General features: G+C 47.8%; 1 protein-coding gene across 1 annotated transcript; it reads left to right on the forward strand.

Annotated features, from left to right (window-relative positions):
* Positions 1-1,413: 1,413 nt before the first annotated feature.
* BHLHA9 (basic helix-loop-helix family member a9) lies at positions 1,414-18,453 on the forward strand. The gene is made up of 2 exons (XM_081579670.1): positions 1,414-2,704; positions 16,255-18,453. Exon 2 carries the CDS (start codon positions 17,299-17,301, stop codon positions 17,962-17,964), a length of 666 nt encoding a protein of 221 aa, XP_081435796.1. The 5' UTR covers positions 1,414-2,704; positions 16,255-17,298; the 3' UTR covers positions 17,965-18,453.
* The last annotated feature ends 396 nt before the right edge of the window (positions 18,454-18,849 follow it).

Here is an 18,849-nt window from a genome sequence, read left to right on the forward strand (position 1 = left end):
ATTCTAGATGTATGATTAATTAAATCATTGGTCATTGGCAATCCATTCAACTTCAGCCCCTTTCCCCTCCACAGAGGTCAGAGGGTTAGGAATAAAAATCCCAATATTCTAATCACATGGTTGGTTCTCCCAGCAAGCAGCCCCCCAATCCTTACATACAGTCCAATAGTCATCTCATTAATACATCGAAAGAATTTATCACTTAGGAAATTCCAAGCGTTTTTAGAGCTGTGTGCCAGAAATAGGGATGAACACCAAGTATATGCTTCTGATTATAAGTCACAATATCGTAGGGACTTCCCAAGAGGTCCAGTAGTTAAGACTTCACCTTCCAATGCAGGGTGTGCAGGTTCGAGCCCTGGTTAGAGAGCTAAGATCCCACATGTGTTGGGGGCCAAGAAACCAAAACATAAAACCGAAGCGATATTATGACAAAATTCAATACTTTAAAAAAATCAAAATATCATAACCTCTTATTGGTTCTGTTTTGTTGGGGGACCCTAACGACTAGAAGGCATCTCCCTGGGTCTTATTTTCTTAATCAAGTTCTTATTTGACCCCAGGTGGCAGGTTCCCTTAAAGAAAGAAAAAAAAAAAAAGCCAACTATCCATTTTTCACAGCTATGAATTCACCAGAAGCAGGAACCAGAGCAAAAGTTTGTAATGCTTGGGGATTCCAGCAACAATTTTCACTATTTTGTATCTTCAAGTGAGAGAAAGGGTATCTTGATAGCATTTTATTTTACTTTCTTTTATGGTGATGCCTTTTTTCTTTTCTTTCTTTACATATTTTAAATAAAAATTGCATATATTTAAGGTGTCCAACATGATGAGTTGGTAGCTCAGACGGTAAAGAATCTGCCTGCAATGCAGGAGACCTGGGTTTGATCCCTGTGTTGGGAAGATCTCCTGGAGAAGGGAATGGCTACCCACTCCAGTATTCTTGCCTGGAGAATTCCATAGAGAGAAGGGCCTGGTGGGCTACAGTCCATGGGTCACAAAGAGTCAGACACGTCTGAGCGACACACACACACACAATGGAGTTAATACGGAGCTATTAATAATATGGAGTTAATAATAATAATGTATCTATACTGGTTCATTAATTGTAACAAATGTAACATGTAAGAGGTTAATAATTAAGGAAACTGAGTGCAGAGCATATGAGAACTCTGTATCAGGCTGAAATTTTCTGTAAATCTAAACTCATTTTTAAAGAAAAAAATACTGGAGAGAGGAGCCAAGTCTAGGTTTTGTAAGAGACGGGAGGGGAAGGGCTTCCTGGCCCAGCGGGGAACTAGCTTCAGAAAGCAGGAGGAAGGAGGCACAGGTGGGTACAGACATACTTTGTGGGCGGTGGGCAGGAAGTTGAGGGTTCACAGCCGGTGGTCTCAGTGTTTCCTTTATGACGCAGAAGGTGAGGGTGGACTACCAGCTGAGAGAGGGGCTGTGGAAAAACTGAGGGTTGCAAGTGGTGAAACTTCGGCGAGGCCCTGAGAGGAGTGCAGGAGGAAGCCGACCAGGGACAGAAAGCAGTTTCTTCTTACCTCCCAGATTTGTGCTGCTGCAAACGGCAAAGCCCTGGGCCTCAGGCCTAGAGGCCTCGCTTGACCGTCTCCTTGGAGTTTCACTACTTGACCAGCAGAGGGCGCCCAAACACCACCAACGTCCCCCCGCCCCCATCTCCCAGTTTTCTCTCTTCAAAGTTTCTTTGATTCCAGGAGTAAAACATTCTTTTTTGAGTCAGTCACATTTGAAGGACAGTAAACTCTTTGATATAGCCCAAAGGAGCACCTTTGAAGAAAAAGAATTTCGGGACTTCCCTGGTGGTCCAGTGATTAAGACTCTGCACTTCTACTGAAGGGAGTGTTGGTTGGGGAACTAAGCTCCTGCACACCTCACGGCAGGGCTATTAAAAAATAATAATAATAAAATAAGTAAAAGAATTTAGTTCTGCATCTAAGAGCTAATTTATTTGCCTCCTCCCTCAAGGAAGCACTGGCAAGACAGAGTACACGGCCGCCATTACTTTCCAATGGTGTTTCAAGTGCTGTCTCACGCACAGATCACCTCTGAGGTAGTTGTTATCATCCCATCTACAGAGGAATAAATGAAGTCCCAAAGAAGTCAAGGAGGTTACCTGAAGGTCTTTCCTATTGAGCTTAGCCATATTCCCACCTGGTTTCAATTAACAATCAACCAATTAGTAATTATTCAGCAGGTCTGTGTGCCAGAAAGCTTGCCCTGGGAGATGCTCTGTGAGGAAAGGAAAACTATTTCCATTTCTGTATTAGCACACTGGAGAATCCCAGGAATCAGCAAAGAAACCTGCCTGGTTTTGTTCAAATCCATCATTTTCCAAATGTATTTGTCCAGAGAATATCTGTTGCTGTTGTTAACACCAGTAACACCCACAGAACAAACTCCGTGAACTGCTTGGGTTGACACTGCCATCGTGGCTGGAGGCAAGCGATCATATTTGCTTGGAAATGGTAACTTGAGTGGAGTGGGTACTGAGTGGAGGAGGGAGACATGAAAGGTGGATAGACTGAGGCAAGAAGGCCAGTAAAAGCCGTGCAGGGACTCTTCTACCATGAGGCTTGGACAGAGCTGTGGCCATGAGGGTGAAGAAGACGGAAAACACTGGAGAGTGAACTGGGATGTAAAGGTGACAAGTTGGACCACTGGACTGGACCACTGTATTGTGAGTATATGGGAGTGTGGTGGACAGCGAGTTGGGGAGATGCATAGGACAGTTTCTGAAGGTTTAGCTGGAGCAACTAGGAGCATGTGTGTGTGTGTTAATTGTTCAGTCGTGTCCAACTCTTTGAGACCCCATGGACTGTAGCCCGCCAGGCTCCTCTGTCCATGGGATTTTCCAGGCAAGAATACTGGAGTGGGTAGCCACTCCCTTCTCTAGGGGATCTCTCCCATACTGTGGGCAGATTCTTTACCGTCTGAGCCACCAGGGAAGCCCAGGTGAATGATGGTTTTGTTCAATCCACCAAGATGGGGAGCCAGAGAGAAGAGTTTTGACCTGACCTCCTAGGAGTCGCTAAACCTCTGGGAGGCTCTGTTTCCACATCTATGAACTGGGCATGAAACCAGTCTGGCAAAAGGCTGTCCTGAAGCTAAGGGAGGCTTCTGCAGTGCCTAGAGAATGTCTGCTCCCTCTCCCCACTTCCCTGACCTATCCCAAACAGGTGGCTCTTTCCTTTATAGGGGAGGGATAGAGCTGAATTGGAGGAAAATTTTTATATCGACCCACAAAAAGTAATTGTGGATGGAACAAAAAAAAACAACCCTGAAGCTTTGTAGTCAGGGCAAATGAAGTCTCTGAGATTTCGTCTTCTCATCTGAAAAACGGGGCGCCAGATACCACAACCTGTAGGATGTCCTCATGAGTCAGTGAGCCCATGGATCGCCCAGCTAAGAGAGACCTGGCCCTGGGAGACTGGGTGAAGGAGCAGCCAGGACCTGGGGTCCCTGGGCCAGCATTGTGGCAGGACATATGTGGCCACCCCGCAGAATTTAGGCAGGTGACCACTGGGTCCCCTCTCTCTGCGTCCCACCCTCCTCACAGTCCCAGCTCCAGGTCATAGTCCATAAATCTCCTTCACACAGAGCACAGTAAATCAGGGGTGTGTAGAAGACCCCCCAGCTGTCTGCATCCTCCCTCCTGCTTTTGGAGAGGATGCAGGAGCAGGAAGCCCCTAGGACGGGGTGGGGTGTGACTACCCCAGACCTGCCCACTTCAGATTGTTAATTACAGACCCAGGATCTGCAGAGCCTGATTTATGGTTGGGGCTGGGAAAGTCTAGAAGAGCCTGGAGGGGCAGAGGTGACGGGGTTGGTGGGGGTGGGTGTGTGGGGGGTAGGGCCGGAGACCAGAGAGGATTCCAAATTCAGAGGGCCTTGTTGAAATGACAAAATTAATAGCACTAAATGAATACATTTACATATAAATAAAATATAAGCATAATAGCAATAGCTAACATTGATTGAGAGACTATGCGCCAAGCTGGCTAAACACTTTATTAATTCATTCATCAAATATTTATTGATTACCTATTCGGTGCCAGGAATCTGGCATATATTATCTAATGAACTTCCCCAAACAGCCCTGCCAGTTAGTCATTATGGTTCCCATTTTGCAGACAGAGAAATCCAAGCAAGAAGCGATTAAGTGACTAGTCCAGGGTTACTAGGCTATTGAATAGCAGATCCAGGACTCATACCCTGGCTATCTGTCCCCAGAGCTTAAACTTTTTGGAGTAGGTTATCCTGCCTCTTTGCTACCGCTTGATTCACTGTCTTCCTGTGTGACCTTGGGCAAACGCATTTGCCTGGCTGGCAAAAGAGTTCTTATTGGCAAAAGAGGCAGCTTGTCCTGCCCACAGCACAAATTAGGAGGATCAAATTAAACTGAAGCATATGGAAATGCTTTTTAAAATTATCTGTAAAATATGGAGAAGGAAATGGCAACCCACTCCAGTATTCTTGCCTGGGAAATGCCATGGACAGAGGAGCCTGGTGGGCTATAGTCCATGGGGTAGCCGAAGAGTTGGATATGACTTAGTGACTAAATAACAACTGGGCATTGAACTAATTTACAGATATAAATCCTTTTAGAATTATAGGAATTACTTAAAAAAAAACACTATGAGTAAACATTTGTACTCAAAAATAAAACTGTTTTTACACATGTAACAAAATTATCTGTAGAGTAAAGCAAAAGTAAGAAGAATAGATGTGAAAGAGAGAGAAAGAATGTCCTATGTGTGATTAAAGATCCATAAGAAGAGAAAAAAGGAAGTGCAACAGAAGCAATATCTGAAAAGACAAAAGTGAGGAAATTTGTCAGTCTAAGAAGGAATAACAAACCACAAATCTGAGAAGCCCAACAAATCCTAGAATATAGATATCAGTTCAGTTCAGTTGCTCAGTCGTGTCCGACTCTTTGCGACCCCATGAACCACAGCACGCCAGGCCTCCCTGTCTACCACCAACTCCCGGAGTCTACCCAAACCCATGTCCATCGAGTCAGTGATGCCATCCAACCATATCATCCTCTGTCGTCCCCTTCTCCTCCTGCCCCCAATCCTACCCAGCATCAGGGTCTTTTCCAATGAGTCAACTCTTCGCATGAGGTGGCCAAAGTATTGGAGTTTCAGCTTCAACATCAGTCCTTCCAATAAACACCCAGGACTGATCTCCTTTAGGATGGATTGATTGGATCTCCTTGCAGTCCAAGGGACTCTCAAGAGTCTTCTCCAACACCACAGTTCAAAAGCATCAATTCTGCAGTGCTCAGCTTTCTTCACCGTCCAACTCTCACATCCATACATGACCACTGGAAAAGCCATAGCCTTGACTAGACGGACTTTTGTTGGCAAAGTAATGTCTCTGCTTTTAAATATGCTATCTAGGTTGGCCATAACCTTCCTTCCAAGGAGTAAGCGTCTTTTAATTTCATGGCTGCAGTCACCATCAGCAGTGATTTTGGAGCCCAAAAAAATGAAGTCTGACAGTGTTTCCACTGTTTCCCCATCTATTTCCCATGAAGTGATGGGACCGGATGCCATGATCTTAGTTTTCTGAATGTTGAGCTTTAAGCGAACTTTTTCACTCTCCTCTTTCACTTTCATCAAGAGGCTCTTTAGTTCTTCTTCACTTTCTGCCATAAGGGTGGTGTCATCTGCATATCTGAGGTTATTGATATTTCTCCCGGCAATCTTGATTCCAGCTTGTGTTTCTTCCAGCCCAGCGTTTCTCATGATGTACTCTGCATATAAGTTAAATAAGCAGGGTGACAATATACAGCCCTGACGTACTCCTTTTCCTATTTGGAACCAGTCTGTTGTTCCATGTCCCGTTCTAACTGTTGCTTCCTGATCTGCATACAGGTTTCTCAAGAGACAGGTCAGATGGTCTGGTATTCCCATCTCTTTCAAAATTTCCACAGTTTATTGTGATCCACACAGTCAAAGGCGTTGGCGTAGTCAATAAAGCAGAAGTAGATGTTTTTCTGGAACTCTCTTGCTTTTTCGATGCTCCAGCGGATATTGGCAATTTGATCTCTGGTTCCTCTGCCTTTTCTAAAACCAGCTTGAACATTTGGAAGTTCACAGTTCACGTATTGCTGAAGCCTGGCTTGGAGAATTTTGAGCATTACTTTACTAGCATGTGAGATGAGTGCAACTGTGCAGTAGTTTGAGCATTCTTTGGCATTGCCTTTCTTTGGGATTGGAACGAAAACTGACCTTTTCCAGCCCTGTAGCCACTGCTGAGTTTTCCAAATTTGCTGGCATATTGAGTGCAACACTTTCACAGCATCATCTTTCAGGATTTGAAATAGCTTAACTGGAATTCCATCACCTCCACTAGCTTTGTTCGTAGTGATGCTTTCTAAGGCCCACTTGACTTCACATTCCAGGATGTCTGCGTCTAGGTGAGTGATCACACCATCATGATTATATGGGTCGTGAAGATCTTTTTTGTACAGTTCTTCTGTGTATTCTTGCCACCTCTTCTTAATATCTTCTGCTTCTGTTAGGTCCATACCATTTCTGTCCTTTATCGAGCCTATCTTTGCATGAAATGTTCCTTTGGTATCTCTAATTTTCTTGAAGAGATCTCTAGTCTTTCCCAATCTGTTGTTTTCCTCTATTTCTTTGCACTGATCACTGAGGAAGTCTTACTTATCTCTCCTTGCTATTCTTTGGAACTCTGCATTCAGATGGGAATATCTGCTTTTCTCATTTGCTTTTCGCTTCTCTTCTCTTCCCAGCTATCTGTAAGGCCTCCTCAGACAGCCATTTTGCTTTTTTGCATTTCTTTTCCATGGGGATTGTCTTGATCCCTGTCTCCTGTACAATGTCACGAACCTCTGTCCATAGTTCATCAGGCACTCTATCAGATCTAGTCCCTTAAATCTATTTGTCACTTCTACTGTATACTCATAAGGGATTTGATCTAGGTCATACCTAATGGACTAGTGGTTTTCCCTACTTTCTTCAATTTAAGTCTGAATTTGGCAATAAGCAGTTCATGATCTGAGCCACAGTCTGCTCCTGGTCTTGTTTTTGCTGACTGTATAGAGCTTCTCCATCTTTGGCTGCAAAGAATATAATCAATCTGATTTTGGTGTTGACCATCTGGTGATGTCCACGTGTAGAGTCTTCTCTTGTGTTGTTGGAAGAGGGTGTTTGCTATGACCACTGAGTGACTGACATAACACTATCAATCCACTTTATAGCTAAGGAAACTGAGGCTCAGAGAAGTTAAGTTACCTATCCCAGTGTGTTCTCTTGGCAAAACTCTATTAGCCTTTGCCCTGCTTCATTCTGTACTCCAAGGCCAAATTTGCCTGTTACGGCAGATGTTTCTTGACTTCCTACTTTTGCATTCCAGTCCCCTATAATGAAAAGGACATCTTTTTTGGGTGTTAGTTGTAGAAGGTCTTGTAGGTCTTCATAGAACCGTTCAACTTCAGCTTCTTCGGCATTACTGGTCGGGGCATAGACTTGGATTACTGTGATATTGAATGGTTTGCCTTTATATAGTTATACATATACATATATATATATGTACATATATATAGATATACATATATATATTTTAAACCCACGCACTTCAATGTGTCATAGTAATATATCAGAAACTAAAAACAGTGAAAAGATTTCAAAACCAATCTGGAAAAAAACCTTCAAAGGAGCAACAGTTATTCTGAAGCTAACATCTCATCCACAGCAATGGAAGTAGGAGGACAACATCATATTTTCAAAGTGATTCAGAAAGAACAGGGACCCCCCCCCCCCATGGTGGTCCAGTGGCTAAGACTCCATGCTCCCAATGCAGGGAGCCCAGGTTTGATCCCTGGTCTGAGAACTAGATCCCACATGCCTCAACTAAGAGTTTGCATGCTGCAGCTCAAGATCCTGCATGCTGCACCAAAAATCAAAGAACCCAAGTGCTGCAACAAAGACCTGGCACAGCCAAATAAATAAGTAAATATTTAAAATAATAATCATAATAAAGTAGAACTGACCAGACTTATATAGGAGAAATAAAGGTGAGAGAGTCATTACTAGTGGGCTCTCACTGGAGGAAATTCTACAAGATATAACTCAGGCAGAAAAAAAAGAAGATTCCACATGGAATGTCTGAGATGCAGAGCAAAGAAATTAGTAAATATATGAGCACATTTAAATGAACATTGATTGTATTTTTAAAAGATCTGTAAAATGCTATATGAAAAATGTACTAGTGAAGATGATATTAGATGCTAAAGGCAATAGGTGCCCTAACTCAAAGGCTTAAACATGAAAGTTTCTCACGTGTGTAGTCATTCAGGTGAGTGTTCCTGGTCAGGCAGTTTTCCTGGGCAGTTTTCCTCCAGGCAGAATGAAGGACCCGGCTCCTCCTCCTTTTCTGCTCTGCCATCTTTAGCTTGTGGCTCCCATGGCTGCCCTAGGTCTTTGAGGCAGGAGAAAAGGGAAGGAATGTGGGAGCTGCATATGGGAAGTTACTATGGACAGGCCTGGGAGTGACACACACGACTTCTGTTCATATTAACAGAATTCAGCCAACTGTAGGAAAGGCTGGGAAATGTTAACTGCTGTATTCATTATCTATAGCTGTGTGACAAATTAGCTCAAAACACACTGGCTTAGGGACTTCCCTGATGGTCCAGTGGCTAAGACTTGCAGTTCTCAATGCAGGGGACCCTGGTCAGGGGAACTAGATCCTCATGCTGCAACTAAAGATCCCGTGTACTGCAACAAAGATCGAAGATCCCGAGTGCCAAAACTAAGACCTAGTGCAGCCAAATAAATAAACAAAAATAAATTAAAAGAAGAAATGTGCTTTAAAAAACCCCACATATTGGCTTAAAATAACAATGAGCATTTACTATTTCACCGTTTCTATGGGTCAGGATTTGAGGGATAAATCTCTGCCCTTTTTGTGCACAATAGAGTATGTGTGTGATTCCTAGAACTCTTGCAGTCATTTTGCCACCAGGAGGGAAGCCACCTTGAGAAAGAAATATACACAGAAGAGATATGAAAGAGTCACAGAAGAATAATCACATGAATGATTACATTAAACAAAGGGATTCTGAAATTCCCTTGAAAGTGTAATGAGCCAAGAACACTCAAGATGATTCTGGAAATGAACAATGAGGCCAAGAGATTCCCAGATCAGACAGGCATTAAACAGAGATGGCTGGCGGTGCCATTATAGAGATGTGGCATTACAAATCACTGGAGACAGAATAAACTATTTACCAAATGGAGCTGGAAAAACTGGCACTTGGGTTCCAACTTTTAAAAATTCAATAATAAAGCAATTGCAACAACAATAACAATGGCTGCCATTTATAGACACCGACACAGTTTTAGAAATTTACATTTGATTTATTTCTATCTTCACACCTACCCTACCAGGCAGGTATTCTCATTTATTCCCACTTGACAAATGAGAAAACTGAATCTCAGGAAGGCAGACCACACACGGGGGTCAGCTTCCCGAACCTGGGTAGGAGCCCTGTTTCCCTCCCCACAATAGTGGTGCCCTGTCCTGAGAATTCCAGGCCAGGGCAGTGGCTGCCTTGTCTGCTGGCCCGCCGCCCGCCCAGGAGACAGGAAGACAGAGCTCTCCACAAGCCCAGCCCAGAATTCCTACTTTACCCCCAACTGACCCTGGGGCCGATCTACTGATTAGAATCCAGCTAAAAGCACAGAGGCCTCTTTGTCATTGCTTTAATGAGAAGCCAATCACCAAGTCATTAGTGGGTGGAGGTGATGAGGAGTTTGGTACTGGGGTGGGAGGGAGGAGGATGCTCTTGGTTTCTGGATGATTTACAACTGCAATGCCAGACTGCCTGGGGGAAGGGAGCAGAGTTGCAACAGCAGGAGAAAGTTACTATTCATAGAGCACCTTAGAGGAGCTGAGACCTGTTATGAGAGCCTAAGTACTGTTTTATTTAATTCTCACAACAAATCAGATGAAGCCGTATCACTATATATTCCCATTTTACAGATAAGGAAACTGAGGCTCAGAGGGGTTAATGAAGTATCTTACCCAACGCTATACAGTTATTAAGTGATGGTCTTATTCCAGAGCCCAAACATCCATTCTGCTGTTCATTGTTAGAGGCACAGCAGAGGTGAGTGTAGGTGAAGGGGCAAGAAATATTCTACCTTTAGACCAAGTAGGAACATGCTGTCGGGAGGTGGTTGATTGGGGGATGTTACTCTGTGGGCTGGGAGTAGGGGCAGAGAAGAGGACCATATCACTGCATAAACTTGGAAGAAAGAACCCGTGGGGGGCTAAATCTGCCAGAAAAAGGATAATAACAATAACTAAATATTATGAAGTGCCAACTATATGCCAGACATTGCATTGAGGGTCTTCCAGTTATGAGGTTGTTACCAATTCATTCACTTTCCTGGTGGTTCATATGATAAAGAATCTGCCCACGATGTGGGAGACCCAGGTTCAGTCTCTGGGTTGGGAAGATCCCCTGAAGAAAGGAATAGCAACCCACTCCAGTATTCTTGCCTGGAGAATCCCATGGACAGAGGAGCCTGGCAGGTTACTACAGTCCAGGGAGTCACAAAGAGTCGGACACCACTGAGTGACTGACATAACACTATCAATCCACTTTATAGCTAAGGAAACTGAGGCTCAGAGAAGTTAAGTTACCTACCCCAGGTCTCAAGGTAGGTACAGTGGTTGATTTAGGAGTAAGAGAGGAGCAAACAAGGCAGTTACTTATTCTCTGCTCTAGGTTGTCAGGATTTTGGTTGTAAACAACAAAACTCAACTTTTGGTTCACTTAAGCGGAAAAGGAAGTTATTGGGCAGCTCTGAGATAGCGCACAGGATCAGTGGAAAGTTTAATGGGATTAAGTTTGGGAAACTCATCAGAATTACAGGAAACTGGGTGGCTGGATAAACAGCCTAGCTAGTAACCTCCTGTGGATGCCCCCACAGGGCATTGGAGGCTACTGGCCCAGTACAAGCAATTTCTCCCCAGGAGCCTGTTTCTTTGGGACCCCTGCTCCACATTCAAGTCAAGGGTCAAGTACCTGAACTCCTGCCTGTTCTAGCTGCCAGGAGTCTCTCCCACTCAAACCCGCCCTGCATGGAAGTGTCTCTCCCCTCAGATAGACTATTCAAATGCTGCAGGGATTTCCCTGCTGATCCAGTGGTTAAGACTCCCTGTTCCCAAGGCAGGGGGCCCAGGTTCCATCCCTGGTCAGGGAACTAGATCTCACATGCCGCAACTAAGAGTTCTCATGCCACAACGAAGATCAAAGATCCCGCATTCCACAAATAAGACCTGGCACAGCAAAATAAAGTAAATAAATGTTTTTTTAAAAAATTAACAAACAACAACAAAAACCAATGCTGCAGAGCAAACCATGGTAACAAAAATATTCACTGCAAGTCCCAGGTGCCCCAGGTCTCCCAGCCCCTGCGAAGAAGTGACTGGGATGTCATCAGCTGTCTGTCCTTCCTCACATCCAAAGTTGGACCTTACGCTTCAGAGAACCCGTCACTAGGGGCTGCTCAGAAATCTCAGGCCTCAGATTCTTGAAGGATGATATGGAGATGGTAACACTTTCCTTTTCATCATTCTTAATACCCAGCTGGCCACCCCCCAGCCAATTCTAGTTTCCAAACAAGTGTGGACACCAGGCCGACTCTCTCACAACCGCCTGCATGGCTCAGGCCCCTCCTCTCTCCTCTGGATCTTTATAGCAGCCTCATCCTACCCCTCCCGCCCCCCGTAACTATGAGATATCACTTTTTTTTTTTAATTTGACGGCTCCAGGTCTTAGCTGACGGCACACAGGATCTAGTTCCTTGACCACGGATCGAACCTGGGTCGCCTGCATTGGAAGCGCAGAATCTTAACCACTGGACCACCAGGGAAGTCCCTACAGTTAAATGGAGTCTGCTTTAGATCCCTCCTCCACACTATTCAAAGGAGGTGTTTTCCGTTTCATTCACTACGCTGCACCGGTACCTAGAATAGGAAGATATCAACACATTTTTTTTCGTTGAATGAAGGAGACCAAATCCGCCGGATTCCAAATTCCCCCCAAACCAAGTTTATCTCTAAGTTGAACCGCTGAGGGCCCCGGCCTGGGAGGGAAGGGAGGCTGCCGGCCTTTCTGGAGCCCAGCTCTCCGGGGATGACCGGGCTCCCGAGACCCGCCCTGGGCTCGGTTTCTCCGCACAGCCCGTCCCAGGATCCCGGTTTTCTCTCCAAGGTGGGAGTTGTGTCTTCCCTCGGGGGAGCGACGCCGGAACTTCCAGGGGAAGAGCAGGAATTTCTGAAATCCAGGCACGGCCGAGCGGTAATTGGCACCTTGGCGGCCGCCAGCGGAATCGCCCGGCCCTAAATCACGGCCGCGGCCCCGCCTCCCGGCGGCGGGGAGCGGGAAGCGGCGCTCCCGGCGGGGGCGGCTCCCCGGCGCGCGGAGGGAGGACCGGCCGCCGCTGCAGGTGCCGCGGAAATGCCTGCCCCGCCGCCCGCCTTTGAAGTCGGCCCGCCCCCCGCCCGGCTCGAGCCCCAGTGAGAGCTGCACGCCCGGGGGTCCCAGCCGAGGATCGTCACGCCGAGTCCACTCGGATTCCCGGGATTCGTGGGAAGGCGGCCGAGTGGGGCGGGGGCGCTTCTCTTGGCGAGCCCCGGCCATTTGTCCGGAGAGTGTGACCTCAGAATTACTTATTTGGAGCCTAGAGTGTGCAGGGAAAGGGTCGGGAAGGGGGAGCCGGCCTGGAGAAGGAGGACACTCGGGAAGGAGAAGCCAGAACCGTTTTAGCGAAGGGGTGCAAGGGCAGCCCCGCTCCCAGCATCAGGCATCTTGGGCCCTTGGGACATTTTCTTTGTTTTCCTTAACCTCCCTTTCCTATGGATTTGAGCGTTCATGGTAGGGAGCCGGCAGAGAAATTTGTGGTTCCATCTCATTTTTTCCCTTACTGATTTTCCATGATTTTTTGTTATGTTTAAGCCCCACAGTTGTCTATTGCCATGTTTTTTGTTTTTTCCCTCCATCCAAAGTATGGGTGGGGATGTTTTAAGGCTAATGTGCAAGAAGCAAATTGTGTGTAGTCAAAATTATCTCTGAAAAAGACTTAACCTTAAATAAGGTATTATGTATACAATCCTGAACAGTCAGTCCTCCTTAAGCAAGGTAAAACTGAATAACCACTGGACCAGATTCTGAAAGAGCAAATACGCATATATATTTCTGAGCATTTGAACCACTTTGCTTTTAACACAGAATTTTGTATTCAGAAGATGTGGGGTGAGGTCCCAGAAGTTAGACCGCTGCTGCCATTACAGCCACATTTGAGAACACAGCTTTGATAACTTCCAAATTTCCCTGAGGTGGGTGAAGGATTCCTAGGCACTTCTTTTTGGCTGCAAGGATTACTTCCCTCTATTTTAATACAGAGCTTCTATATATTTAATGCACATGTTCGTGGCTGTCAACACATGTGACAGTCTATAGCACTGGGCCTGGTGTTTGGTACATGTTCAATAAATGTTCAATGGATTTGAATACAGAGCTTGTTTGATCAGACCAGTGTGAAATTTCCAGAGTTTTGTGAATATCTTAGTATCAGGGAGGCACCATTTATTCAATATCCAGCAATTATTTCTTTGGACCTACCCTGTACCAGGCAGTGTGCTAGGAACTGGGAATACAGAAGTCACCTGGATACAGATGCAACATGAACATAAAAGTACAATATGTAGATAACCAACAAAGACCTATTGTATAGCACAAGGAACTATACTCAATATCTTATAATAACCTATAATAGAAAAGAATCTGAAAAAGTGTGTGTATATATATATATCTGAATCACTATGCTGTATACCTGAAACTAACACAACATTGTAAATCAACTATACTTCAATAAAAAATTAATTTAAAAATAAAGAAGAGGGGGGAAAAGTGCAATGAAAAGAAGTCAAAAATGTGAATGCGTTAGTTGCTCAATTGTGTCTCTTTGCGACCCCATGGACTGTAGCCAGCCAAGCACCCCTGTCCATGGGATTCTCTAGGCTACAATACTGGAGTGGGTAGACATTCCCTTCTCCAGGGGATCTTCCCGACCCAGGAATGAACCCAGGTCTTCTGCATTGCAAGCAGATTCTTTACAGTCTGAGCCATCAGGGAATTTAAAAATATGAATAGGAAGGGAAAAATGGACAACATGTTCTGCTAAATTCTAAGGTGGGGTAATGCACAGAAGTGAAGGGTTCAGAGCAGGCTTCCCAGAGGAGGAAAGATTAGCAAGCAGTGGAGGCTGGTGACCGACTGCAGGCCACTGAACTCCATCCAGAACTCCAGTAGGCAGAGGCCTTTTCAGCACCTGCATGAAGGTTGCTGTGGGCTGTTCTTGGGTCCCCTCAGGCTACTCCTGACTCCCCGGGCTCTGGCTCACCTGCAGTCTGGGGTCAGGTTGGCAGGTAGTCACTGGCCTGTCACTTCTGCTCTCTGATGCCTTCCTGGGGTCCAGCAGCCATCAGTTCAGCTGGGGACAGAGTTAGAATTAGCCAAGGAGATCCCAGGCAGCGAATCTCAGTCCAGGAGGCAGGCAAAGCTGGGCACTCTGGATTGCTCCTAGCTTCCAGCCCTTAATCTCTACTTTTTCCCTGCTTGTCTCTCTTCATTTGGAGGTTCCTCCTTTCCTTTCCCCCTTCCCACTTTTCTCTGTGTATCAGTCAAGCACTTTTTATTTTTCACAGGTGGTTGAAACTATTTGACTATCTCAGTGACTGTTGTTTCAAAGGGCAGAGGCAAGGTCTCTGTCACCTACAGGTGGTCAGTGTGGACTGCTGGGTGGGGAAGCCCAGAAGGCAGGCCCGGCCCAGAGGGGTTAAAAGCTTGGTCTCCAAATAGGAACCACACTGGCTGATTTGAAATCCTAGCTTGGCGGCAGCTTAGTCCTTTGACTTGGGGCAAATAACTTCACACTCTCAGAGTCTCAGTTTCCAGTCTGTAAAATGGGTATTATTATAATAATAGAGCCATCTGTATAGGATTGCTATGAGACTAAGATAATGTATGTTAAAAAATACACTTAGTACCATGCCTGTCTATAGTACGCATTCGTATGTCCAATTGTGCCGTTGAAGGGGAAGTTTTGGAAGGAGCCATTGGCTGGGGGTGGTTGGGCAGGGAAAAGTCTCCCCACCTCGCCAACAAACCACCCCTCCCTGGCTCTTCTGGGAAAGAAAGGTCCACCTGCTGCCTCCTGATCTGTCTGCTTTTGAGCCCAGGGGCCAGGCTTTTCTGAGGGGCTAGGCAAGACAGATGAGCAGGAAAGTGGTTCAGCTCTCTCTAGAGTGGCCTTGGCAGAGAAGGCAATGGCAACCCACTCCAGTACTCTCACCTGGAAAATCCCATGGACGGAGGAGCCTGGTAGGCTGTAGTCCATGGGGTCGCTAAGAGTCGGACACGACTGAAGCGACTTAGCAGCAGCAGCAGTGTGGTCTTGGGGGGGCTAAGGGACACAGGATGGGGTGGGAGCAGAGGTGGCTGTGGAATGTGACACTCAGGAACCATTATGTCTGGACTTTGACCTTTTTCCCTGCCTCCCACACTGAGACCCATGAGACCCTGGATGCACCCATGACACCTGTGGCCATGCTTAGAGCCGAATCCTGCTTGAGGTCTGCATTTCTCTACGATTGTCTGTGTGTTTTGAGGACAATGGGAGACAGACTGAATCTAGAGGACAAAACATCCAGTTCTAGCTGCTTTCATTCACTTTTAAATTTCACAGATACTTCAGGTTTGGGGAATAGAGCCCCAGAAATACAATGTCCTTAGAGTACTTAGAGACTAGTAGGCAACATAGAAAGTAAAACAAAAGAACAGCCTAATTCTTCTCCAAGGAGCAAGTCACAGTTTGAAATAACAGGGCTATTGGTCTGCTCTTTGGCAAGATGGGTGTGAACTCCATACCCATCCCAGCTGATACCACAGTCTTGGCAATTTGGAGGCATCTGGATTGTGAATGAGAATGAGATTGACCTTGGTGCTCCATATAACTTATTTGTGGATGCCTGAAATTCCATTGCGTGGTCGTGGTGGTGGGGTCTTTCTCTAGGCTTAAGCACTATTCTTTTTCTGAGACCTTATGTAAATTTTAAATCCCTGGGGGTGGGGGTGGGTTAACTGAGTTCATAACACAGCAGTACTATGTATGTCCCAAGACAGGGCTACTCAATGACTTTGGACTCCAAAAGATGCCCCTGATGGGTACCACAAGGGGAGCCAGTGAACCACAAGACAATCTCCATTACCCTCTGAGTTAGCACTCAGCTCAGCTCTGCCTGCAGAAGAGAGAGCTAAAGAGATGTAAGGGGTGAGTATGTGTGTGCTGTGCTAAGTCGCTTCAGTCTTTGCAACGCTGTGGACTGTAACCTGCCAGGCTCCTCTGTCCTTGGGATTCTCCAGGCAAGAATACTGGAGTGGGTTGCCATACCCTCCTCTAGGGGATCTTCCTGACTCAAGGATCAAACTGCATTTTGAGTTTGATCAAATGGGTCTCCTGCATTGCAGGCAGATTCTTTATCACTAGCATCTCCTGGGAAATCTAGAGGGTGAGTAAGGCCCAAGCAAAACCCAAACCCAGAATTCCAGCCAGCCTCACTCTGGGAGCTGAAAGAGCCAGAAACTCCAGGTCGATCTTAACCGCAGAGCCCTGTGGTTTCGGATTTGCCCCCTCCCTTATGGGTCCTGCTGGAAGAGTCATGCTACCCTCTGTGACAGCCCTGTGGTTGCCCACAGGTCTTGACAAAAACTTTCAAGGTTCTTTAAACTCACTCAACTACCACTGGGCCCCTTCTGTGTGCCTATCAGCTCTCCTGCCCGCAGGCCAGATTTGGCACTCAGGACAAAGAATGTAGACCCCAGCCACCCCAGAGAGGCCCTGGAGTGAAGCCGGGCCAGGTCTCCCCGTGGCTGGAGCACTGCCCTGGGCGGTCCTGCTGCCCGCTTGGCCCCTTCCTACAAGAATCTGCATGCTTCCTCCCTCTGGGTTCCTCCCTCACCAACCTACCTGGAGGCAGGTCATAAAGCAGGAGGAGGGAGATGGATGGATGAGGAGGGCGGAGAGCCACGTGGTGCTATAAAGCCCCAGCTAGAGAGGGCCTGTCCCGGGAGTGTCCAGGCTGCAGGAGTCCACGCTCAGAAGGTGGACTGTCAGCTGTGGGAGCCGGAGCTTTGGGAGCGGCAGCGAGGCCCGGGAGGAGGCCATGCACCCAGGCGCACCAGGGCCAGGCCTGAAGGGGGCCGAGGGCTCTCCTCAGGACTTGGAGAACTCTTGCCTGGAAACCGGGAGGGATTTTGGGGTGCTGAGGGAGAACGGTGGCCCCCGAGGCCTGGGCGAGGCGGAGGAGGTGGCTGGGAGTAGAAAGCGCAGCCGGCCCGTGCGGTCCAAGGCGCGGCGCATGGCTGCCAACGTGCGCGAGCGCAGACGCATCCTGGACTACAACGAGGCCTTCAACGAGCTGCGCCGCGCGCTGCGGCACGACCTGGGCGGCAAGAGGCTCTCCAAGATCGCCACGCTGCGCCGGGCCATCCACCGCATCGCCGCGCTCTCCCTCGTGCTGCGCGCCAGTCCCGCGCCCCGCTGGCCCTGCGGGCACCAGGAGTGCCACGGGCAGGCCGCGTGCCCCGGGGACGCGGGGGACCTGGACTCCAGCCCGCCGGCGCTACCGCCGCCCGCCGGGCCCTTCGCGCCACGCTGCGCCTCGTGCCACCCGCACACGCCCCTGGGACGGCCCAGGGCGGTGGCCGAGGCGCTGCCGGGCTGGGCCCAGGCCTCCGCGGGAAGCTGGCGCCGAAGTCTCGGGGCTCCCTCGGCCTGGCCGCGGGGCCTCCTGCGAGCGGGCCCCGGGCTGGGCCACCAACACTCCTGACCGGGCACCGAGCGCACTGAAGGGCCGGGAAGCAGCCAACGGCATGATGACCACAGAACGGGAAGATAAGAAAGCCATCCCTGGCAAAACTGAATGGGCTGAAGCCTGATGGGGAAAGGAGGCGCTTTGGCGCTTTGGCGGTGGGAAGGAACTCTGGAGCCTGGGGCCGCACCTCCTAGAACCCCGCAATCCCAGCCAGGAGCCGGATACTTCTGGGCTCTTACCTTTGGACTTGAACTCTGCTTGGAAAGTGACTTTTGCATCTCGGTGCCTCTGAGTCCTATTGTCTCTTGCTTTACAAAAAAAAATTTTTTTTAGGAGAAATGAAGACCTTTGGACAAAGTAGGGGGTTTATGTGGGAGTATGGGTGGCACCTGATGGGGTCTGATGACACAGCGTGGGTCCCCTCCCCCTGCCTGTGCTGATGCCCCAAGTCTGTGGTCTGGGGGAGGCCATCAGAAGCAGCCAAATAAAAAGGAGAAGCTGTCATCTCTGTCTGCTAGCAGGACTCCACGGGGCCCAGGAACCCAGGGTGGCAGGAAGGCCCTGAGAGGCTTGCGGCCTGGAGGCTCAACCTGCAATGATGGGCCCCTTGCCTGAAGCCCACAGGTAGGTACTAGGAGACATTGGTTCCTGCAAGAGCCCAAGTGTGACTGAGCACTGTGAGGGGCCCTGTGGGAGATGAGGAACGAGACTGGGAGGCTGACGATGTGGTCAGAACTGCTGTCTGCCGTGAGCCACAGAGAGGGTGTCAGTGAGAGCAGCTGGGGGCAGGGCCAAGGACTTGGTGGGGGTGGTGGGGTGGGGGAGGCGGTCAGTAAATCCCTCTAGTACCCCAAGCGATGGGCAGATGAGGCTCCTGGAGAAGAATGGGTGTGGACAGTG

The sequence above is a fragment of the Giraffa tippelskirchi genome, chromosome 3 (genome assembly GCF_054371585.1).
Source record: "Giraffa tippelskirchi isolate mGirTip1 chromosome 3, T2T-mGirTip1v1.2.pri, whole genome shotgun sequence".
Taxonomy (NCBI): Eukaryota; Metazoa; Chordata; class Mammalia; order Artiodactyla; family Giraffidae; genus Giraffa; species Giraffa tippelskirchi.

Coding starts and splice junctions, on each gene's coding strand:
- BHLHA9 (XM_081579670.1), top strand. CDS start 17,299: ATGCACCCAGGCGCACCAGGGCCAGGCCTGAAGGGGGCCGAGGGCTCT.